General features: G+C 50.3%; 1 protein-coding gene across 1 annotated transcript in view; it reads right to left on the bottom strand.

The window, feature by feature from the left end:
- kcp (kielin cysteine rich BMP regulator) overlaps positions 1-23302 on the bottom strand; it is a 43696-nt gene extending 20394 nt beyond the window's left edge. Inside the window, exons 1-23 of the mRNA XM_079743798.1 lie at positions 22609-23302; positions 21505-22055; positions 21212-21284; positions 19757-19989; positions 19375-19546; positions 11748-11815; positions 11452-11545; positions 11129-11211; positions 10298-10391; positions 10011-10090; positions 9781-9866; positions 9316-9406; positions 8179-8278; positions 7812-7897; positions 7050-7143; positions 6525-6674; positions 5947-6053; positions 5435-5528; positions 4608-4781; positions 3907-3989; positions 3462-3555; positions 3014-3196; positions 2276-2446 (exon numbers count right to left, since the gene is read on the bottom strand). Coding sequence (XP_079599924.1) covers positions 2276-2446; positions 3014-3196; positions 3462-3555; positions 3907-3989; positions 4608-4781; positions 5435-5528; positions 5947-6053; positions 6525-6674; positions 7050-7143; positions 7812-7897; positions 8179-8278; positions 9316-9406; positions 9781-9866; positions 10011-10090; positions 10298-10391; positions 11129-11211; positions 11452-11545; positions 11748-11815; positions 19375-19546; positions 19757-19989; positions 21212-21284; positions 21505-22055; positions 22609-22708 — 3061 coding nt within the window. The 5' untranslated portion in view covers positions 22709-23302. The remainder of the gene's footprint in view (positions 1-2275; positions 2447-3013; positions 3197-3461; positions 3556-3906; positions 3990-4607; positions 4782-5434; positions 5529-5946; positions 6054-6524; positions 6675-7049; positions 7144-7811; positions 7898-8178; positions 8279-9315; positions 9407-9780; positions 9867-10010; positions 10091-10297; positions 10392-11128; positions 11212-11451; positions 11546-11747; positions 11816-19374; positions 19547-19756; positions 19990-21211; positions 21285-21504; positions 22056-22608) is intronic.
- Between the last annotated feature and the right edge of the window lie 1735 nt (positions 23303-25037).

Here is a 25037-nt window from a genome sequence, read left to right as displayed (position 1 = left end):
AAACAATATATCGCTGTCGGAACCACACAGCCGCCACGACCAGAGAGAGAGGACATGGCTGTTAGAAAGCGCAGGAAAAACCTACTGGTAAAGGATAAGTCTTTGGGTTTGTTTTGTTTGCAGATGGGAAATTCCAGGTGTGTTTTTTGTTACACCAGTGCACCGAACTGGTGACCTTCAATCACCAACTTAAGTGTTTTGCTGCTATAACAAGTGCAATTACCTTTTTGTTTTTTGATTAGTGTCTATTAGTTAGTTACTCAAATTATACCAACTTTTCCTCTTCATTCAAAATGTCTAAATTGTACTAGCCTGACATCGCCACACCAATTAGAAAATGTGTATTAGGCTGGAACCTCTGAGTTCCTTTTCAATTTACAATTTAAACGTTATGTCCGGATGCAGACCAAAATACCTTTAGACGCGATTGGACGGACATACAACCAATCAGAGCCATGAAACATGTGACCTGGCGCAAAGTGCCACTATTGGCCAAATTTACTTTTACAAAATAATGTCGAAGTACGCCAAACACATCTTTCTTAACAACAAAAGCTTTAAGTGCAGTTGTTTGATCTTCTTTAAGAGTAAATGTACCGTCCAGGCCGTTGAATACTGGCGCAATAGTGGATTCAACAGACCCTTCCACGTCAGTGGCAGCCATCTTGTCCTCTAGTTTTCAAACCCTATTAGATAAACGGTTGTGATTGGCCCGCTGCCGGGCGGGCCGGGTCTGCTGGAGCGGACCGGAGGGGGGGGTGGGGGCATATGCCAGAGCAGATAAAACATGAGCTGGAAGATCCGTCTGGTTCCCAGACTGCACCTCTACTGCTGTGACAACAGGATGTCAGTGAAGGTGTTTGGCTGAGGGGCAGAGGGGGGGAAGGCTGATGTCTGATATCATGTGGGAGTCACAGCAGAAAGCACAGGACAGTCGTGGAGATTAAAGAGGTACAACATTCACATAAGTTAACAGTGAGTAAAAACAAGAGCAAGCAAAGAATAAGTACAGAAACGACCGCTTGGCTCCTGCACTTAGGCTCCACCCAGTCGCGAATGAAGCAACCCCAGCCTTAAGTGGGGGTTCTAATGCAAGGGGGTCAGGGACCCTTGCGTCCACCGCAAGGACCTGAGGTGCGCCTCCCAAAAATGGTAACCTGTCGTCGAGGCGACTTTCGTCGAGCAAGGGCTGTGACTGGTCCGCTCACCTAAACCCGGCGCAGAACCAAAACAGGTTCATGACTGCGTCGAAGCGTCTTCCTTGCGTTGCGCCAACCTGGGACATAACTGAGCCTTTACCCCCCGAACTCGTTGGGTAAATGAGCCTGAATCAGTGTTGGGGGAGGGACTGCTAGAGAGGAGAGACAATACAACAAATCTTTCCTCTCTCCCTATCTCCTCCTCTCCTCCCCTCTCTCCTCTCCCCTCTCTCCTCTCCTCTCTCTCCTCCCTCCTCTCCTCTCTCCTCCCCTCCTCTCTCTCCACCCTCCTCTCCTCTCTCTCCTCCCTCCTCTACTCTCTCCCCTCCCTCCTCTCTCCTCCCCTCTCTCCACCCTCCTCCCCTCTCTCCTCTCCCCTCCCTCCCTCCTCTCCCTCTCTCCTCCCTCCTCTCCTCTCTCCTCCCCTCTCTCCTCTCCTCTCTCTCCACCCTCCTCTCCTCTCTCTCCTCCCTCCTCTCCTCTCTTTCCACCCTCCTCTCCTCTCTCTCCTCCCTCCTCTACTCTCTCCCCTCCCTCCACCCTCCTCCCCTCTCTCCTCTCCCCTCCCTCCTCTCCTCTCCCTCTCTCCTCCCTCCTCTCTCCTCTCCCCTCTCTCCTCTCCTCCCTCCTCTCCTCCCTCTCCTCCCTCCTCTCCTCTCTCCTCCCCTCCTCTCTCCTCTACTCTCTCCCCTCCCTCCTCTCTCCTCCCCTCTCTCCTCTCCCCTCCCTCCTCTCCTCTCCCTCTCTCCTCCCTCCTCTCTCCTCCCCTCTCTCCTCCCTCCTCTCTCCTCCCTCCTCTCCCCTCCCCTCCCTCCTCTCTCCTCCCCTCTCTCCACCCTCCTCCCCTCTCTCCTCTCCCCTCCCTCCTCTCCTCTCCTCTCCCTCTCTCCTCCCTCCTCTCTCCTCCCCTCTCTCCACCCTCCTCCCTCCTCTACTCTCTCCCCTCCCTCCTCTCTCCTCCCCTCTCTCCACCCTCCTCCCCTCTCTCCTCTCCCCTCCCTCCTCTCCTCTCCCTCTCTCCTCCCCTCTCTCCTCTCCCCTCCTCTCCTCCTCTCCCCCTCCCCCCCGTCTCCTACCATCACAGGCCGTGCAGCAGCTCCTCTGGACGGGGTGGCTGCAGGAGGCGGGGGGGCAGCGGTCCCTCTCGCAGCGGGCCGAGCCCCCGCTGCAGGTGCACACCGAGCAGGCGTCGGAGGCGTCGGCCCACCGCTCGCCGTTGGCCCGTTCCCGCCTGTCGTACAGGCAGCCTGCCCGGCAACACACGGACACAGCAGCTCTTCATTGGCCGAGCCGTAGCCGTTTGGGTTCAAAGGTCCCGTGGCGCGCCACCAGGCGTGAGAGTGTGGTCGGCCGACACAAGCCGTTTTGGAAAATCTGCCCCTTATGACATCACAAGTGGGCGTGTCCACCTAGGTGGACACGCCCACTTGTGATGTCATAAGGGGCTGATCCCACTCACGCCTGGTGGCGCGCCACGGGACCTTTAAGGTGGTTCGATGTTTTAATACAGTATGTACTGGTGGTGGAGGTTCATTCTACTTTATACAGAGCTAGCACACACTGTAATCTTTGAAAAAGCATGTTGTTATACCACATTTAATTTGCGGTCATATTTTTAGGGTTGTGATGTCATATTGTCACATTTCATCTGTTTCTATATTAATATATAATTTGTTTACAGTTCGTTGAATCAAGCATTGATAACAATTTGTGCTCTACAAGTTACATTTTATTTTGTAATGTATAACTCTGTTGACGCACAGTGTGCGTCAACACAAGTGTCTATTGTGCGTCAATCTGTTCATGCTGTTCACCTTCACAGGTCGGGCAGCAGTCCTGCGTGATTGGATGAGAGCAAGGTGCCGAGGGGCAGGGCTTGCGCTGGCATTGGACCATCCCATTGGTGCAGAGACATGATCGGCAGGTGTCAGTCGGGTGGTAGAAGCGCTCTGTGTGTCTGTAGCTCCGCTGCTCATACACACAGTCAGCAGGGGGCGCTGAAGGAATAACAAACTTTGTTGTATTTTGTTGACATCATTTTTGTACGTTACCAAAACTAAGGGAAATCCATTAGAACCCAAACAAATCATAAGATACAAACATTGTCGCCGCCAACATCTATTTTGTAACATTCATAATACTAAATTAATTTGAATATCAATAATACTAATAAGAAAAAAGCAAGGTCCTTATAGTGACTTAACAGACATTTATCTTTGTGATTGCCATTTGGATCAATCCCCTACTCCTGCAGTTCCTCACCAGGACACTGGGGGCAGCACTCTCCAGCTAACAGGTTGGGATCCGTGCACTGCAGTGGCGGGCACCTCCTCATTAGACACTGGACGTTACCGTTCTGCCGTAGAAATCAGAGAGCAAGAGTTTGAGAACACCACAGCGATGCCCCAGGTTAGGACATAAAGCCATAGTTGGATAATTGGATAGTTTTTACAGTTTTGTTTCTTAGTTATTTGTGTTGTATGTGATATGTTCTTCCCCCTCTTAATTACTGTATGTATTTTTTTAGTCTGTGTTTGTCTGATTATTGTCTATTTGTAACTTGTGTGTAACACCAAGGACCATGCTGGAAACAAGTGTTTTACTTTTGCATGTCATCCTTTGGATTACTGCTTTAGCGTCTTGATCCAGAAACAAATCAACTCGAATCAAATCAAATAGTATCGTGGCGTGGAAGGTGCGGTCTTACTATACAGGTGCAGGTCCTGCATTTGTCGGTGGGATGGGGGAATTCCTGTCCGTTGGGATACTCCTTCCCTGCATATCGGCAGCCTGCTGGGGAAGAGACTCCGTCAGAAGAGCATGCGTGATCTCAGGGAAATGTGAAAGCTAGCATCTCGCTGTTTGCATCTTGGACTGAACTTCCGTTAGTCACATTGTGTATACAAAGATATATTTTCTGCATTTGTTTAATGTTGTTTTTTACTCTTAATTAAATTTTCACATCCCTTTTCATTTGTACTGTAATTTTATATTTGAAGGCAACAGGAGATCATCTGAGAGCTTTGATTGATGTTAAGGATTGGGGCGGGGGAGATATGAACTAGCGTGGCATCGCAGTCGGGCTCGTTGCTGTTGCACCTTTGCCGGTTTCAGTGTGTATGGTGACCCCATTCTACTGAGGTACTTCCTGTCAGTATGTTTGGTTTAAATCGGGTTGCGGGACAAGGCGGGAAAGCTGTGATTTTGTTCGGGTGTTTCACAACCCAGCCGAAAGGTTTTGGGTTCGAGCCCCAATGTCCAAAGTGTAACTGTAGACTTATGACAACATATCGCATCACAATTGGTAACCACGTTGGCTCTAGGACCGGGTACAAGTGTCTGCAGGGTGGCTCGATGGTGGTCAGGGCTGGTAGAGGAGGATCCCGGTGAGCGTGGAGCGAGGGTCACCATTGCAGTTGTTATGGCAGCAGGTCCCGGGTACGGGGGCGTTGCAGTTGGGACGCGGGCACTGGTTCGACCGGCAGTCCACCCTCCCCTCCGCGCACACACACCTCTCACACACATTCACCGGGCTGGGGAAGGCCTCCCCGTCCACAAACACATGGTTCTCAAACGAACAGTCTGAAAAAAAAATACAAAACACACAAAACAGCAGCAGACATGTCAGAGCGAATGGGAGCCCTGTTGTGCACGGCTCTGCAGTAGGCTGGAGGGCAGTGTGTGCACATGGGAGGGTTTAAGGTGTGTCTTTGTGTTGGTATAGTGCTTTTCAGACCTGTGGCCACTCAAAGGGCCTCAGGTAGTGCCTCACATGCCTATGCCATTCTCAAGACACATTCCTACACCGGCTGTCAACCATGCGAGGGTACAGCCAGCCGGTCGCAGCGGTTAGGGTTAGGTGTCTTGGTCTGGGACACGCGACACTCGAAGCAGCCAGTAGCCGCATCACAACAACCGGAGCTACCACCGGAGCCGGTGCCACGAGTGTCTATGTGTGTTTGTGTATTCTGTATGTGTGTATGCATATGTATATGTGTATGCGTGTGTGTGTGTTTGTGTGTGTATGTGTATTCTGTAAAGGTTTGTGTTATATATGTTTTGGTGTATGATGAGGGTGTGTGTGTATTCTGTAAATGAATGTGGTACATATGTATATATATATATGTGTGTGTGTGTGTGTCTGTGTGTGTGTCTGTGTGTGTGTGTGTGTGTGTGTGTGTGTGTGTGTGTGTGTGTCTGTGTGTGTGTGTGTGTGTGTGTGTGCGTGCGGGTACCTGGGCATTTGGGACAGCACTCCCCCGGAGGTGTGTGTGGGTTGGTGCAGTTGAGCGCGGGGCAGGGTCTCTGCAGACACTCCACTGAGCCATACTGCAGGGAAGGAGGGCTCAGGGTCAGACACCGGACACGGGAGGGAAACGCTATTGGCCGCTTTCAATCAGATGATCGGAAGCTCCATAAAGGCCAGCATCTTGGTACCTCTTGAGAATAAATGATATGATAACCGAGCAATCAGTTATGGTTGTTGTTGTTCTTATTGAAAATGGTGAAAAAGAACCAAGAAGGCAGCTTGGAATATGCATGACACCCCGTGAACCCGTGCTACATTCTACGGGCCAGGTTTCCCTGTAACGACGCCTTGATAGCCGGTACCACACTCTCTCCGCTGCAGCAGTGCCTCACAGTGACAGTATTCTCCCCTTTTGGGAGCCAGGTGCGTCAGTACCCTATGATCGATAAGAAATAAAAGTCACGACGTTGAACACAGCACAACAATCTGTAAACTCACCTGGCAGGTGCAAACGTGACAGGGCTGATCGGGTGTCACGAACCTCTGTCCGTTGCCGTAGATACGCTGGTTATAGGTACAGCTCTCACACGACGCACAACACGAGCCTTCAGGTACATAGAGGCAGGTGAGGGGAGGGGGTTATGCAAACGGAACACACCGGTGTATAGGAACAACTCAAGGCCACTCAGACACTGACGGCGGCCATGACGCGGACCCCGATGGGTGGTCTTGCTCAAAGACATACTTCAGTTTAGTTTGGAATGTTTAAGGCAACCCGTGTGTTATATGCAGCGGGATTATTTCATGTAGATCTCATACATTAGAATTGTTACCATACATTTTGTCATAGATTTCCTGTATTTTGTATTTTTGTATGCCTTACCTTGCTTTCTACGTTTTATATATTTTTCTTAATTATATAATTTTTTCTTTTTAATATTATCCTTGGGAGAATAGTGAACAATTTTTCCCTGTTATCAGTGAAGAAATCTGAATCTGATAAGAGGTACACACTCACACACACACACGCAAACACACACACACACACACACACACACACACACACACAGACCTACCGGTGTTCTTGGCGGGGTGCAGGCACTCGGTGGGGGGGCACTGGGTGTGTGTGCACACCGTCTCTCCGTTCACACAAGCACAGCTGGAGCAGGGGCCCTCAGGCTGCCAGCGGGCCCCCTCCTCATACTCCTGGTCCTCCAACACACAGGCTACACGTACGCACGCACGCACGCACACACACACACACACACACACACACACACGCACCGAGGGAGAGCTTGTTTTAACGCAAAGATTTCAGTAAGAAAATATGTAATCGTGCGTGTGTGTGTGTGAGTGTGTGTGTTTGTTTGTGTACGTGTGTGTGAGTGTGTGTGTGCGTGTGTATGTTTGTGTGTGATTGAGTTTGTGTGTGCGTGTGTGTGTATGTGTGTGCGTGTGCGTGTGAGTGAGTGAGTGAGTGAGTGTGTTTGTGTGCGTGTGTGTGAGTGAGTGTTTGTGTACGTGTGTGTGAGTGAGTGTGTGTGTGTTTGTGTGCGTGTGTTTGTATGTGCGTGTGTTTGTGTGTGTGTGTGTGTGTATACCTTTACAGATGGGACAGCAGAAGTGAGGGTCCATGATCGGGTTAGAGCACTGAATAGGAGGGCACCTCTCAGTGTGACAGACCACATTGCCACCCTGTGTGTACACACACACACACACACACACACACACACACACACACGCACACACGCACGCACACACACGCACACACTCAGGCTTATTAAAATTCTAACTGAATTATGCATCTATTCAACAAAACCATGCCAAAAAATATATATATTTCACCTATTTTCCATGCAAGCCTAATTCCATTACCTACTTCTTAAATAGCGTTTGTGATCGTGTCGCCAGTCGGCGGCCGTGAGCCACATCAATCATAGCGCTGGGGGATCCGTGGGGGCTCCCACCGCCCCCAATACATCAGGAATGATCGAATCACATTCCTCCTGCGTTTTGTACCACCCATACATCATGCTTTTTTTTTACTTGGAATTTCATCCCAAGATGTCACAAGACGTTACGTTCATGCCGCTCATATCGGATCCAAACTGATTGGTCATTTCTGTAATTTAGTTTCCACTTTTTGGTCAATAATAAAATAGCATCGTTTGGTGATGTGTACGTTCTCTGCATCGCTGTACCCGGGGTGGGGGGGGGGAGCACAGTGCAGGTCTGCCTCCCCCTCCGAGATGATCTGGGTCACTTCCTGCCCCCCCCCCCCGCCCATCTCTGTGTCTCGATGCATTCCAGCTCCTCCTCAGGCCGCCGGCTCCATGTGGGACACCAGACCCGCTCCGACGTACCTTACAGCGACACTGCAGACACGGCCCCCCGCCCGGCGGCTGGAACAGCTGACCGTCAGCAAACACCCTCCGGTCGTACTCACACCCTGGAGGAGCACAGGGGAGAGCTCACTGCGGACGCTAGCACACCTGAACGCATCGACGCAGGTAAAGGCTGCGGTCAAATCAGAACAAAGGGAGCTAACCCTGACGGAGAACAGCAGGGCTGATGACTCCTGGGTACTTTTCTTTCACTGTACCTTTTTAGATTTGTACTTTTTATTCTGTTTTTTTGGATACTTCTTTATGTATTTTTGTATTCTGTCTTGCCGTGGCGATGAAGCCCTTGTGAATCCTAATGTGTCTCCAGGAGCGATGAGGTACTCACTGTCACAGCTGGGACAACACTGTCCCCTGGGTTTGGCGGGGTGGCTGCATGGCAGCGTGGGACACAACGCATCCAGGCGCTCACACAACACCTCCCCCGCCTGGACCCGAGAAATGGAGAGGAGTAAGGAGTCAAGGAGAGGAGTAAGGAGAGGAGTAAGGAGTCAAGCAGAGGAGGCATTTTATTCTGAACACTCAAAGCAAAAGGAAGCTCCCGTCTGTGAAGACAAAGGTGCATAGGATCTGTTATTCCAAATAGTTTGTTGTACATTATATTTACTACCTTAACTTTACGACAGCGTGGAAGCTGCAGTGGATTCGATTTGAGAGATGTAAAGAGAGAGAGCAGAAAACAACAAAGAAAAGCAAGATTTTGAAACTAAACCCCCAAAAATGTTCCCTCCCTCTCTGCTCCCCCCTCCTGATGTTCCTCGAACATTGAGAAGCATTCACACACATGTGTTTAACAGGCCCGATGGATTCCCCCAAAAATCCAGGGAAGAGGTGGCATGTAAGAAATGTGCGAAGAAGACTCGCTACCGGCCTGGCACTGCAAGGTTCCTGTAGGCCAAGCAGGGCGGGACGGACTCCCCCATGGACGGGAGACCAGCTGGGCTGGTGGAGGTGTTGGAGGCCCAGTGAAGGGGGCTAATCCCTCTGACCTATTTAATACCACAGGACAGACACAGGGACTCTCAAGCCCTGTTGAAGAGCGCCGCCTTTAGGAGGGGATGGTAAACCGAGGGCCTGACTCCCAGTAGCCGCCAAAGATTCCATGGCACTCGTCCCAACAGGAGAGGTGCTGACAGCGGGTCACCTGACCCCAACTCCTGAACTGGGTCTTATACCGTCACGGCCCCATGGTACCCAGTGGGATAGTTCCATCATTCCTCACCTCTCCACAGTGATAGCCCCAAACACACACGCACGCAGGCACGCTCATACACACACACAAACTCTATGGAAAGCGCCTTTGGTGTCGTAAAATATATAAATGCAATAAATGATTACTGTTATTTAATTGTCATAGTAATGGCTCCCACAGGTCAGGTCAGGTGTCCTGTGTTCTTCCCTCCATGGATCACCTGTGGAGCACCGCAGTGTTGCTGTTGCTGTTGTTGTTGTCGTGGTTACTCACCGCGCACCGGCAGCGGAGGCAGGGATCTGCCCTGGACGGGACGTCCTGTCCATCCTGATACACCTCCGACTCATGGTCACACTGTCCGCAGCTGCAGGGGACAGACACCAGAGGACGCGTTTCACACTGCACGACTGAAGCTCGTTATTCTCTAGCGACCGTGACAACCCAAAGGGCTCTGCAGGTGATCCATGTCCACGCATCCAACCTATTTAAAGGTGCAGTGTACTGAATGGAGAAGTTCTGTGACATCCTGGTACATAGAGAGAAAACATGTAATGTTCTAGGGTGTGACGTTTAATGTGACCCCGGTATCTCCAAGCAGTGGACACTGTGGAATATATATAAACTATGGTACTGGAGTAGAGTAGCAGTTGTTGCTGGATGTGTCTGTGTTATCCGGTCGATGGATGGCAGCAGTGCGGACAGAGACTCAGGCGGCTGGCGATGCTGTCTGTGTCTTACGAGGGGCAGCAGTCTCCATGGCGATGCACCGGGCTCAGACAGGGGGGGGTCGGGCAGGAGAGCGCAGCGCACGCAATGTTCCCCTTCTGCAGGAGGAGAAGAACCAAGTCATCCTCAACCGTGGTCCTGTCTTTGTGTGTGTGTGTGTGTGTGTGGATGCATGTGTGTGTGTGTGTGTGTGTGCGTGTGTGTAAAAGAGACAAGAGAGGGGATAAGGAATGCTGTCTGACCACACATGTACACGTCTGACAACGGTCTCCGAAGGGGATTGATGCGCCGTTGGGGAAATCCCGGCCATTTAGACCACAACCTGCAAGACACACACACACACACACACACACAAAACAAGTACACACACAGAAATCAAAACCCTCACAGAAATACAAACAGCAAGACAAGCACACATACACACACACACACACACAAAACACAACACAAGTACACACACACAATGTATAAGATGGCAGCAGCCCCACTGAGCGCCCTGGGTGCTGAGGCTGTAGGTATGGCGCCCTACCGTCACACACCGCGCAGCAGGCGTCAGCCGGAGCAGAGGCCGGGTTGGTACAGGACGTCTGGCAGCTCTCCCTCTCACAGAGTGCCTGGCCCCCCTGGAACAGGGGACACACAACAACAAACCCCTCCGTACGCTGCCTCATCGACTGCAGAACCCTCATCACCTGGATGTCTATGTGCTGTCCATAGTGTCTGTTTCGTTAGGATAGCGTGAGACCAGAAGAGAGTTCTCACTTATTTTTATTTTTATTTAACCAGGAAAAGGTCCCAGTGAGTTACAATAACTCTTCTCCTAGGGACTCCTGGCCAAGACAGGACTCCTATTTAGGAAAAGGGGAGGGAAATGTAGCTTATATATACTGTATCTCTATATATAATTGGGGATGAATACAGATAAAATGTTATGATACGACTTAGGATGATGTTTTATTCTAATGATGATGTTCTAACGAAAGGTGCGCTCACATGAGATGCGTTCAGACGCTGGAGAAACCGTTTCAGGGAGGCGAGGGGTCAGGCGCCTGACTCGGCGACACGTTGCCGTGGATGAGACTGGCTTTGAAGTCGAAGCCGTTTGAACTAATTCAAAGACGTAACGCGTCGCCCAATAGACTCGCAGCACAGTTCAGGGAGACGAAATGTTTTAAGCTGTGGCTGATGTTGTGTGGTTTTTTTAGAGAACACCTGACGCAGCGACAGACACTGTGTCGTCACGCGTTGCGAACCAACGCAGATCTTAGTGTAGAAAAGAGTGTACGGTAGTGTTAACACGGCCGATAGCTGAGCTGTATAGCTGGAACAGTTCTACTGATGAGGAGTCAGACATACACACCTCACAGCTGCACACATCACACGGTCTCCCAGCTGGTCTCCACTTTGATCCACTCTCATATCGGACCCCTGTGTGGACACAGCCTGCACACACACACACACACACACACAACACAGCAGTTAGGACTGGGAGAGCTGCATACTACATCAAAGTCTCAATACACACACAAACACACCATGGAACGATGAGGATGATAACGATAATATATTATGATGAAAAGCGGCATTAGAAATGTTGACAATACTTGTCAACGTGGGTTAGTTATGAGGGACATGGCTGCTATTGACCAGCCTCATGGAGGTTGGTTAATGATGACCTCTGACCTTTGCATCGCTGGCAGCATTCTCCAGGTACGCTCTCTGTCTGGGAACAGAGGAGGGGGGGGCAGGAGACAGGGGTGCAGTCCCTCTGACCGCCCTGCAGCCAGTGGGGGTGATGGGAATGTTAGTCCTACACATGTGGTTAGATCTGATTTGTGTTTGTGTGTGCGTATCTGTGTGTGTTTGTATGCATGCGTGTGTGTGTGTATGTGTGTATGTGTGTTTGTGTGTGTGTGTTTCTGTGTGTGTGTGTACGTGCGTCTGTGTGTTACTCATCCGAGGCGGTGCGTAACACTCACCCTGCAGGTACAGGTCCCACACCCATCTGCAGTGGAAACGTTCTGCTGAGCCCCGTCCCCATCGCAACCTGAGGGCGACATCCAACCACAGTCACTCCACACGTAAACACTGTGCGTGTGTGTGTGTGTGTGTGTGCAGGATGTATAAAAGGTGCACCCGTCCTGCTGATCGCCTGGAAAACACCTCAACCGCATCCGAGGGGATAAGAGTGCCAACATATTTCTCAATGAATCCTTAATTTCATCACGCTATATTCGCTTGTGTGTTCTTATGAAGAGCAGCGAAGAAAATACACGTTTATGTATTTCCTTTTCAGCCCCTCCCTCCCCCTCTCTCTCCCTCTACACTCTCCTCTTCTGTTCCAGGTCAGAACATCTCCACACGTTCCCGGGGGAACATCTGGCTCTGCTTTGGGCCCAGTAAACACAGGAGGGACCACGCGGGGCTGATGTAATGCTCTCCCACGCCCACAGGCTTAATGCCAGGGGAGCCAGGAGAGGCTGCAGCAGGCCCCCAGCTGTGGAACGACTGCGGCCGAGGACTCCATTAGCCTTGAGCGGTTCGTTACGGAGGGAGAAGAGCAGGCATGGGTCACTCTTAATGAGACGGGATCAGGATTCCCTCTGCTTTTTTTTGCTTGGATTCGTTCATTATTTGGTTTGGGCAGTCACGGTTGGGGAATGAACCTGAACTGGGGGGGGGGGGGGGGGGGGGGGGGTTCAAACAACTGAGTCATGCCTTGTCGTTTCAGTGGATATTTGTTTTTATTAAGAACATTGAATAGAGGAAAGGAGGCGTGTAAGAAGGGATGTGAATGTGTTTTGGCCTTCATGGACAAGACAGAGAAAGACAGAGAGAGCGAGAGAGAGCGAGAGAGAGAGAGAGCGAGAGAGAGAGCGAGAGAGAGAGAGAGAGAGGGTGGGGGGACATAATAATAGAGAGAGGGGTTAGTGAGGCTGCCTACTGTGCCAGCAGCCAACAGGCATTTCCTCTGAGCAAGCATGCATAAGATCAAAGTGTCGGGGGCGAGTGTGTGTGTCCATGGGTGTCTATCCAGTGGAGGTCTACCCATGGCGGCTCGGGGCAAACACACGCACAAACAATTAGAGAGAGTCGGGAGATGGGTGAAAGGCGGACAGCGGGGAGAAGACAGAGTGACTAGACACTGGCTTTATAAACTATTCCCTTCCGACAGTGACTCAGTGTGTGTGCCCACTCAGCATGTCCTTATCATTTACAACATACATGAAAACTTGAGAAGGAACTTGCAGAAGAGCTAAACGTACAACTGGGGGGACAAGAGCCTTAAAACGGTTTCATTGACTGCAACATTTAGCGTATCTTTTATGATTTCAACTCTAAATATTTGAATTCCCTGCACATTCTTCATGCCTAATGAGGTCCTTTCCACAGAGAGTAGGCTGAAAGAGTGTCTCATAATATACCTCCCTCTGTCCAACCCGACTGACATGAATCAATACAAATTGGCAATTCAATGTCTTGGTTCATCACGAATATGAATGGAAATGCATACATAACTTTGAAGACTAAATCTGGGGGAATAAATCATCTGACTACATCTCGTGGCCTCTCAAAATTATCTGCTCCCATTATAATGTGTCCGAATGCATTCGATGCGCTGATTCAGCCTAGAGGATGTAGCCAGAGCACGCTGCCACTAATGCAGTAAACGTGACAGTAGCACTTTGATCTTTGAGGTAAGACATTTTGTCAAGTACTTTTACAACCTTATTCCCCCCGCCCCCCCCCCCCCCCGATCGTTCACAAACTCTGAACTGACACAAAACACTTGAATTCCAAAAGAGAAAATTGCTCAATTAGTATTGTTTACATTGACGGGCAAAAGCGTGCTTGCACTAAATGCTCTTCAGCAGAATTGCTACAACAAAGAAACGTTGATGAATGGCGTTGGTAAGAGATGCGAGACGGCTCAGATGGATATGATCCTTCAGACCGGTATTGCCCTTTTAACTCAAATGGCTTGTCGTTCTCCTAACTTCCTGTGTAAACTCTGACCACTTCTGGTTTGAATATAAAAAAAACACAAATGATGAGTCGCTTCAGCAAACACTGATCATCGCACCAATGGAAATCTTCTACAATCTTCATCTTGAGACTAAATACAAACAGACCCATGATGAATCTAGTGCAATCCATGAATTGCATTCACTTAAAAAAGTAAGCGGAGCATTGCAGCTGTAATGACGATAACGATGACGAAGAGTGTTGTGTTCGGGGAGAGGTTTCGGTTCTTCTAAGCTGTGCCGTTTGGGGCCAACAGAGCCAGCCGGCTGTGGGGTTCTCTGGGGTTCTCTCGCTGTTTACATGGAGAGCATCCTGGGGTCAACTCTAGTGGTTACCAGCCGTTGCACTCGACATGGTTTCCCGTGGCGGCGTCCAGCCACTCGGTGAAACACGAGCCGCAGTTGTGCATGTGGCAAATTGCCCCCGGGTAGCCATGGCAACGGGCATGCCCGCAGAGGTCAGGGCAGGTGATTGGCCCAGAGCCAAGGGGACAGCCACTGAACCAGTGGAGCTCGAAACACATCCTGTAAGAAACCATCAAAGGCAATTTGGATCAGGCAACACACAACAAACACTGCTTTCCCGCCGACACATTCCTCTGTTTTCTCAACACTTCCTTGTACCTGTCATCCGGTGTGATGGGCAGCCACAAGTCCGTCCTATCGGGTGCTGCCGTGACGGAACCGTCGCTGTAAGTTTCCTTTGGTCCCGCCCCTTCCACTTTCGGTCGGCCAACGGGGGCGCCGCTGGCCTGCGCGGCCGGGCTCATCCAGTCCTGTGCCGCCCAGTGGGGAGGCAGCTGGGAGACACGGGGGCAGGTCCGGGGCACGCGGCCCAACGCCTCGGCGCTGGACTCCAGCAGCAGCTGCTGCGTGTGGAAGTAGAAGCGCAGGTAATGCGGCCCGTGGAAGAACCAGTTACAGTTGTCCTTGTCGTAGCCGTCCGTCCGAAAGCCGAACGCGTCGAAGCCGCCGCTGTCCAAGCCCAGCGGGTCGAAGCCGTGCACGCTGAAGCCGCTGTCCCCGAAGTGGTCCAGCAGGACCTGCCACGCCTCCGCCTCCGTCCTGTAGTCGATCATCTCTTCTCCTCGGGGGTCTTCATCCCCCTCTCTTTTTCCTTTCCGCGTGGAATCGCCGTCCAAACGTTCGCCGAACCAGCTGACGTTGGCGCGGTTCAGCCCGTAGCGGTTGAAGCCGAACACGTTGTGTCCGTCCTTGTCGAGGAAATCGCGGTTAAAGCCGTCCCGGCCAAAACCTCCCCTGTCCCACCCGCTACGGTCGTAGCCCTGGCGGTCGTAGCCCTCCGCGTCGAAACCAAATCCATCAAGGGCTCCGCCGTCCACGGGGACGTGGTTTGCGTTGCGTTTGCCGAATCCTTGCTTCTTATCCCTTCTTGGATCATCGGCATCTGTGAGGTTGACGGGATGGGTGTGTGTCTGCGACGGTGTCACGTTGCACGGCGCGCCGATGGTGATGGGAACGTACACAACGCAGAGCTGGGCCGGGGAGGACAGGACGTCTTCGGGGGCGACGTCAAACGGCTTCATCCTCATGTGTCTGTGGGGAGCGGGATAGAGCGCGTCCCGGCCGCGGCCATCCTCTCCGGGACCGCCTCCGGCTCCGTGGGCACCCTGGTGTTTCTCCTGCCATTGGGTCCAGATCTTGTCCATGAAGGCCATATGTGAGAGGTAGAGAGGGTCGTACGCGGCCAGGGGAGACCCCATGTGGCCCCCCACCCACAGCCTGAAGAGCCCAGAGAATGTCTGCAGGTTGCCGGAGAACAGTTTGAAATCGTCCAGGTTCAGAACCATCTGGAAGTCCACAGCGTCTGGGAGCCATACCTGATTAAACACAAGGACAGCACCCGAGACAGAAGAGTTCAACGGCCTACCTATGAGAGCACCAACAGCCCAACAATAACGTCCAGCTGGTCAAGTCAATATTCCTTTGAGTGGTTTGATTAGTCTAGTAAGGACAGAGCCCTTGCCATATGACCATATCTTATCTTGACCAGTAGTGACACAAATGCATCATCATACATTGCCTAATGCAAAGGCAACACATATGTTGTGGAGATACAATACCTAATCATCATGATTAGGAGGCTTAAGTGTTCAGAGTACAGCTGGACACATAGCTCTGAACAACCGAATGGGCTTGAGACTAAAGGCTCGGTTATGGTTCCAAGTCGACGCAACGCAAGGGGGTTAACGGACCCCTTACATCCTTGCGGACCCTCCTTGCGTCCACCGCAAGGGCCGGACGCACGCCTCCCAAAAAAAATGTTAACCTTGCGTCGAGGCGACGCAGAAGCAAGTGCTGTGATTGGTCCGCTGACTAAAACCCGACGCGGAACCAAAACAGGCTCAGGAATGCGCCGAAGCGTCTCCGCGGTCGTTGCTCTGCGTCGACGTGGAACCATAACTGAGCCCTGAGGCACGGCGGCTAGCTGTGGAAGACGTGCGCTAGGAGGGTTGGTCAAACCGAAGTGTTGAAGCGCCGCCGGAGGCAGGGGCTCCAGCGGGAGCGTCCGGAACCGCCGCTGAAGGGGTGTTGGCGGACGCAGTCGGACCCCGGCTCCCCGTCCCCCCCGAACAGACCGGCCTGCCACGCCTCCGAGGACGCCATGGCGCCCGAGTCTACCGTCCACTCAAAGTACGGAACGGCCAGTTGGCACGGCGACAGAGACTGCAGCTCGCGCTCCAGGAGACGCAGGAAATAGCGGTGCCAGGGCAGGAAGTCAGCGTGACCCCCCGCCTGGGGAGAGAACTCGGCCCTGAGCTGGACAAAGTCCTCCCATGTCCCTACGTGCATGTGCGTTAAGTGCAAAACGTGCACACGCACGCACACACGCACGCACACACACACACACACACAGACACACACAGACACACACACACACGTAAAGGCATGATCACCCATTCATGAACTATGGCTTTAGTTTAACATACCAAAAAAAAAAAGTTTGACATACATAAAAAACTATATTATTTTGTTTTCTGTCGTGTAAATGTCTGTCGTGTAAATGTTTAAGCTGCTGCTTAACCAATAATATGATTGAAGCTGGTGGTCATGTTTTTTTTAATGAGTAAACCACATAGTAAACTATAAGTGGCATCCATTAAAGACCAGATTCCAATCTCGTGTCAGACGGTATGCAAGATGCGTAACGTTCCGCGTCGCTACTCAGAGACCTTTACATGACCCTTGTGCCGGTCGCAAACCTACTCCTACGTGAAGACGTGCAGACAACCCAGAGGGTTAGTGACGCATCGCTTGGAGGTTCACCTCAACCAAACACTTATCTCTATAAACGGATACCTGCATATGAAGGCCGAATCTCGAGGCAAGACTTAAGTATTTGAACCGCACTGGTTTCTGTTTTTGGTTTGTTTGTAGTCCGATTAGCATTGACAAATAACGTACGAGCCGGCATAAGCTGCATGCAGTCCGTTTAGAGAGCAACAATCTCGGAACCCATTGGCTATCGTCTCACGACGATTATGCTATTTATTATCTTCGAAATCTGTTTATAGGGTTAAGCCGAAATGAAAAATATCTCCAAAGAAATCATCAATCATCATCAGACGATAGTCGATGGTTTCCGAGATTAACAAATCAGATAACATATCTTCAATGGTGCTGACAAGCGTGTCAGTTCATGTACACTTGGGATTCAGAAACGCTTCACTGCTCATGTATGTGTTCCCGTTTACTTCACGTGGAAGTATAAATGCTGGAAGATCTGCGTTGTGTGTCGATGCTGGCATCATGCTGTGAGGAGCACTCTAAATCCATCTTAACACATCCTATCTGAGCAGCTAACCTACATGAAAATGTTAATGTTTAAAGTCTCAGTCTCAATCAATTATTAACTTCTTAGCCTCGCAAACCTAGCACTGCACGTACAGAAGTTACTCTGTGACGTAGCCGCCGCATACCTGGTTTAGCATGCAGTCTTCTTACAGCCCGCTGGTAAAGCTTCACTTCTTTCACCGTCAGGTCTCTGATCTCCTTCCGCCGGGTCGAGTGTGAACAAACACAGCCTCCATTTCCCCCGCCCACGGCGCACCCGCCCTCCTGACAGCCTCGCTTCAGCCTCTGGCTGTGCGGCCCGTGGTGCTGGTTCCTGTGGGAGAGGCAGGCACATCCGGCCCCGCAGCCCACCTCCGAACACTTTTCCCCGGGGGAGAAGCTCACCACCGCAGCCCCCCCTGGAAGGCCCTTCACCAGGGCCTGGCAGCGAGGACGGGAAAGGTACTTGCAGGTGTACATGAAGTGGGAGTCCTCATCGCAGTTTCCCTCCACGCTCTTACTCGGGATAGCGTTGGATACGTTGTATTTGATTCGCCAGGAGTCAATCTGGCCAGTGGAAGGGTGCCTGGGCTTGGGTTTGGGTTTACGAATGCAGCAGGCTCCCAGCATGCACTGGTCCCTGCAGGCGCTATGGGAGGGGAAGTTGTTGCGGCTGGACCCGGAGCAGAATAAGAAGACTTCACAGAGACCCAACATGGGATTAAAAGCCCAGCGGTGTTGAATAGAGCGTCTTCCCTCACAGACTTTCTCTGGCCTGGGTTCCCAGCATGCCTAGAGATGGAGAGGAGTGCAGGAAACCTCTTACGGCCTCTTACCTATCATGCTTAGCCCCCATCCTTACTCCTTATATAGCCGCAGTACAAATAAACGAGCAGTATAACTTTTGGACAACACGGACTAGGAACATGAGCACACACAGACTGATTTAGGTCAGTCCCAAACCAACCGACCGACAAACCAACTGACATGCGACAGGCAGACATAAAGCTATGCTTTCTAAACACATAACTAATGCCATTTACACCACTGGCCTACCATTAAATACCTACCTGTATTGAGCATCTACTAAGAGAAACACAAGGCAAGCACTAAATAGCTATAGGCTACAAGGAGACTAACAAGCGACAACATTAAACATCATAAGTGGAACCTGCTAGTTTCACTTATGATTGAGACCCACCTCCAGCATTTCAAAGGTTTTGAAGACCTGTCAGGTGATGAAACATACAATTGGCATGTTTGTCATTCCAAACATGTTACCAGGAAATAACTAATTTGTGCCGCTTCCAAAAATGACAGAAAAAAAAAAAAAAATGCAAATACCTAAATAACCTAAAAAACTTTTCTACCTTTTATCAGGGAATCATAGCAACATTTCTTCTGATATGCCAGGAGGCTAACTCCTCTAGTGAACACAGGGGTCTGCTGTAGCTCGGGATGTACCTCTCTCTGCTGCCTCTGGCACACTGGGCCCTTCGTGTTCGGAGGGCAGGAGCAGCGGAATTCATTGGAAAGGTTAGAGGTCAAGGAGAGGCATAGGCCTCCGTTTTGGCAAGGGCTAGACATGCAGGGGTCGAGGGAGAGGGCAGCCATCTGAAAACTAGCTACGTAACATCAGCATGAAATTCATATTAGTGACAGATAAGGGAAGCACAGAGGTAGCGGGCATTGGGTTTTGAAGGGAGGAAGAGAGAGTGTGTGTGTGTGTGTGTGTGTGTGTGTGTGTGACGGAATAGAGGGAGAAATGAGTTTGGACGGCGCTCACCCACGACGATGGCCTCGCACGTGACCTGTCCCGAGGTACAGGTACAGGCGGTGTACGAGAGGGTCTGCCAGCGATGCCCCTCCTCCACCTCGTGCCCCTCCCACGTGCACTTCCGCCGCCTCACACATTCACAGCCCTCCAGGTAGTGCACGCGCGACTGGAGATCTGTATTCTACATGGAAACACCCAGGAAGAGCCAACGATGCAAACATTCCCTTAATGTTGTCAATAAAGTACATTTGATTTGATTTGCTTGAATTATAGGTATATATTATAGAGACGGATCCATAGCACGTTTTGGCATCATCATCACCATAGTCTCACAAATTAGACTATAGCTCAACCTCCAACATCCATCTGTAGACACCGGGTGCATGAATACCTGGGCTTTGACCAAGTCCAGCATGACGGCCATCTGCTCCAGCCTCTGCTCCAGCCCTCTCAGCCTCTGCTCTTGGGGGGTGGGCGAGGCCAACCTCCCCCCCTGTGGATGCCCCGGAGGCCCCAGGGCCATCCCCCTCTGGGGCTGGTCCATCTGGAGCACCTGCGGCCCCTGGTCATCCAGAGAGTCCATACCGGTGCCAGGTGTGAGTTGAGCCGGTGAAGGAGGTCCATCTGGAATAACAAGGGAAGGGACGGGGGATCAACGGGCGGCAGTGGCTCAGGAGGTGGAGCGGGTCGGCTGGTAACCTGAAGGTTGCTGGTTCGATCCCCGGCTCCTCCTAGCTGAGGGTCGAGGTGTCCTTGAGCGAGGCACTTCACCCTCACTGCTCCCGACGAGCCGGCTGTCGCCCTGCGTGGTCGACTCCGCCGTCGGTGTGAGGATGTGTGCGTGAACGTGAGGCAATGTTGTAAAGTGCTTTGAGTGGTCAATAGGTTAGAAAAGCGCGGTATAAATGCAGTCCCATTTACACTACTGGAGAGGGATGGCAGCAAAAGAGAAATAACACAACACGCATCAAAGTCAAGCCGGCAATCTATAAAAACCTTTTGGAGGAGGCCTGTTGGACCAGTGTGTTTAAGGGAATTTCTGCCTCAGGGAGGGTAAAGATAAGATCCGAGGAAAGCCTGCTGGATACACCCCAACAATGGTGTTCTTTGCAAGTAAATACATCACAGAACAACCAAAAGGGTAATAATAAGTACAGGTTTTTAAGACAACGCATCAGCATTTCAACTGAAGATGAACTGTATCCAGGCCTATTTATGGCTTCCTTCCACCCCACACAGACACCACTGTGTCTGCTGTCCCCCCAGTAAACCAGCATGCTTTACTAGGGGGACTGTTAAATAACATCGTCCTAGGAAGCTGTAAATTACAGTAGTGCTGGCATAGGTATAGAAAGGCACCATGGTAAGACAAAGAGAGTCTCCAGACACTGTAGCCTCTGGCATGAACTTGATTGGCAGATGGAAATCCCCCCAGAAAATGCTTATATACATAGACACTTCCCTGAACAAGTCCCTGAACAAGTAAACACACACACACTTGCGCACACACACACACACACACTCATTATACTTATAGTCATGCATGGGTTCATGCCTATGTGTATTGTCGTCTGCACATGGATTTAGTTGAGACTACCCTGCGAGTCTAAACTAAATCCATGTGCAGATCATGTCATGTTGCTTTGTGTCTGGGTTTTTCTCCCTCCCTCAATTACTATCGCCAAGGGATCCACAGACCCACATTGGAGAACTTGTATCTTCAAAGGCCCCTACCCACAGTGGGGTTATAGAGTCAAGGGATCCCTCCTTCTAGAAAGGAAAAGGGTTGATTTTGATTTTGAAAAGTTAAAAACGGTCAAAAATACTGGTAAGAATAAAGGGTTACCTGTTACATTGGGACAATGCCAGGGACGCCTTCCATATGCTTTAAGGGAGATCTCAGCTGTCTTCAAATATCCCTGCATGCACAGAGAATTGGGCGGATTAATGACCGAGGCAAAGGGACTTTCAACACAACATTTTTTAAGAAAAGAATATGGCTGAGAATTTCAAAGTGGTCTAAGACAATGACCGCAATGAGCATCTTTAGATGACGAACGATAGGCAAACCAAATCATCCAGAGTGTCCTTTCAAATTCCGATTGAAGAGGTACATGGGGTGTGGAAGCAGAGACTCACGCTGAACTTGCTGTCGCCGTCCCCCGCCGCGCTGCCCAGAGTCACCTTCAGGTCCCGGGGAAACCCCCTCAGATCGATCCTCTCCTCCCTCCGACGTCGGACAACGACCGCCTCCTCACAGTCCACAAACAGACTCACTCTCTCCGGCTCCAGGCCCAGGGCGAAGCGCACCCAGCGTGCCCCAGAGAAGGGGTTCCCTCCTGGGAGGAACAGGCTGAGCAGGCCCCTGGCCCCGGGCCCCTCCGCGCTGCGGTCCAAGCGCAGGCTGCTGTTCCGGGTGGAGGAGAACACCTGCAGGAGCGTGGAGGAGCGGGAGGAGAAGGAGAGCAGGGTGGCGCTGGTGTCCGGGGCCTGGCGCCCTACCAGGTGCACCCCCAGGGAGCCAGGCCCGGCCGAGGTCAGGAGGCGGGAGTACTCCGGTGGCAGGGTCAGGTGGGGGGCTTTGGTGCGGAGCTTATAGGCCGTTGTGGACCCAGAAGGATCTTCTTCGTGGATCTTGGATATGCCTTTTATGGGCTGGGACATGTTTAAGGCAGCGAGTAGGTCGATCACTGATGGATAGGAGCACACACACACGCACACGCACACACACACAGAATACACAGAGAATGGAATAAAACAACGTCATGCATATACACTCAAACACAAACACACACACACACTCTAACTTAAACAGGGTCAGCACACACACATATACATAAGCATAGAGAATAGGTAGGACAGTCTTCCACTCTGACCTATTCAAACTAATAATACGTGTTGTGTCCTGTCCTGTTCTATGTGACATCTTGTTCCTCTGTGGTAATTAGTGAGTGTGCCTACACATTCTTACCAGTCTACACACACATGACTGCATCAGTGATCTCAAACAGTACTCAGGACACACAAAACCGACCATCAGGATGGGACAGGAAACAATAATAACTGCTATTTTCAAGCCTCTTTAAGAAAGCCAAGACTATTTTATATAAAATAACTATAGGTTTTCCTTATTTTTTATATATTTGTAGCATGCTATTTTAACATGTTTAGGTGACAACAGAGACATGCTCAGATGTGATACATGTGATAAATTGCAACGTAAGCATGCTTTATTGAACCTACCATGCTCGGTGCTCTGGCCTTGCAAACAAAGCGGAAAAGTCGAAAGTATAAACACATTTATCTCCAGGAACAGAAGAGTCCTCAATTTGCCAGTCTCCATTATTTGGACCTAATAAATGGACAGAATCCCCGTAGATTACAAGTGAAGTAAATCAGCAATACTCCAGGACATCCTTGGCATTTTGTCAGGTTCAGACGTTTTTTGGCTTCTGTTTGAGCCTATTCATCAAGGACTAACGGACCTAAGTATATTAAAAAAAAGTCAATCACTTCCAAGGAGTTTCTCGAATACTTTTCAGCCTGACATGCAGCGCGCCTGCGAAACACGTAACATCTGGACGCGTGAAGGGTCAGAAAAGAGAGCGCAATCCGTTCTCTGCAATCACACACATATTCCCCCGAGGGCACGGTCCCTTTCACTTACACACACACACATTAACACACAGACGTGGAGACCCTGGACCTATTAAAGAAGGTGGCGACCGGGCGCGGGGAGCCTGCTTCGTTGTTTCTAATCACGCATTGAAAATAACAATGATACCGCTGCAAAAAAAAACGCGGGAGAAAAGTCTTCAGGTGCAAACTTGTGATTCGACGGCTGTTTCTCCCCTCGCCAGAGTCGGGTCGGGAACGGGTTCTGTCAGAGATCCACCAGAACTGTTTAGCGAATCCCAGATGGCACCCTTTGCATGGTCCCGAGGCGATCCTTGACTTCTGTAGTTTTTCTTCTTTTTGAAAAAAAAAAAAAGAGTTGCTTCAACCCGCAGAGACTAGTGGTGTTGATTTCTGAAGACTCTCTTTTTGGTAATGAACGAAACCAGGCCTGGATACTGGAAGGGAGCCACGACAGAGCGGTCGAAATAGTCCCGCGCGTGCTTCTCTGTGCGTGTGTGTGCGCACGCGCGTGTGTTTTTGAGTAAGTGTGCACGTGCGTGCGTGCGCGAAGGGGCCAAAAAAAAAGGAAGATTCATGTTGTTTCTCTGCGCTCATGAACTCGGTCCCCCATCCGTCGGCCTAACTCTACTTTAAAAAAAATGTTTATATATTTGTTCATGGCTTATCTCTGATCTGCTCTTCGAATCACATTTCTGGAATCTGCAGGGCATGGATGAATAGCCTAACCTCTGTTTGAAGAAGAATAGCTGAAATACTCACACTGGCTTATAATAATTGTTACATATGTGCTTATAATATTTATAATATATCGAAAAGTAATTTGTTCCTCCGTAGACCCGCCAGAGCCCCGTATTGTTCTACAGCCCGCTGAGCATTGTTCGGACACAAAGGCATGCACAAAGACGGTGTCTGGTTCTGTATCCGGGTGATAATATCGGTTTCTAGACCGCCAGACATAACTATAGCATAACCATCTGCATACCATCTCTGGAGCATGTTGGATTCATCTCAGATTTCCCCAATCCGACAAACCCAAACAGATTACTTTAATTGTGAAAAAGCTAGCCTACTGAAATTATAAAGGCTACTCACAGAAACATGCTTCTAAACCAGATGTACATATATAATTGTTTTACTATCAAGAATCAAGGGAATAGATAAGTGTCCGTGTTTTTGAAACAGGTAAATAGGTGAACTAGTCATATCCATTTACATAGCTCTGGCACCAATGGATTCCAATGTCTAAGACTAAGTCATAAAATGTGTGAAGATCGCCCTCCAGTGGTTCAAATTCGAAACTACACCCATCCAAGAACTGAGTGTCTATCCCTATACAGTACACTGCGTCGGTAACCGTATAACCTAAGGAGAATGTATTGTAACGGCGACCGAGACGCACACGGAGTCAGGTTATAAGTGAACTGAAGCACTGCGTCCCATACACCGCACGACTGCAGCCTACTTTCTTTCCCAAACGACCGCACGAGAAAACAGCACACCATGTAAACAAAGATGACACAGTCAGTGATGGTGGCGACAACAATAAACACAGATGTAAACATTGAACAACACACAACCAAACAACACCCCGAACCCATCAACCCCACCCAACCCAGCAACAAATAAAGACCCCAAAAAACCTACATCAACCGAAAACACTTAACTCCCAGAATCCCCTGCGCGACCCCGGAGGGGTCGCCATATTATTTTCGGAGGGGTCGCCATAGTATTTTCGGAGGGGTCGCCATAGTATTTTCAAAATATGCGTATCAGAGTGAGACACACTTAAGACAAGGGAAAACTGCCCTAAATCTCAAGGAAGAAACCTGGAAATAGGTTACAGGATACACAGTAGAGGGATCCCTCCTTGCTGGGATGGTGAAGAGTGTAATATATGACAAGGTGGGAAGCTCATGGAAGCATAAAAAAACAAAAAACAAGTTAAGCAATAAAGACGTTAGAAAATAGCAGATTAATGATGAGTTAAAAATCAAGTGCTTGAGGGACAGACAAATCTCTTAATGACTTGTGAC

This window comes from Pollachius pollachius (genome assembly GCF_949987615.1).
Source record: "Pollachius pollachius genome assembly, chromosome: 9".
Classification (NCBI taxonomy): domain Eukaryota; kingdom Metazoa; phylum Chordata; class Actinopteri; order Gadiformes; family Gadidae; genus Pollachius; species Pollachius pollachius.
The sequence above is the reverse complement of the archived record's forward strand: the minus strand, read 5'-3'. Positions and strand labels throughout refer to the sequence as shown.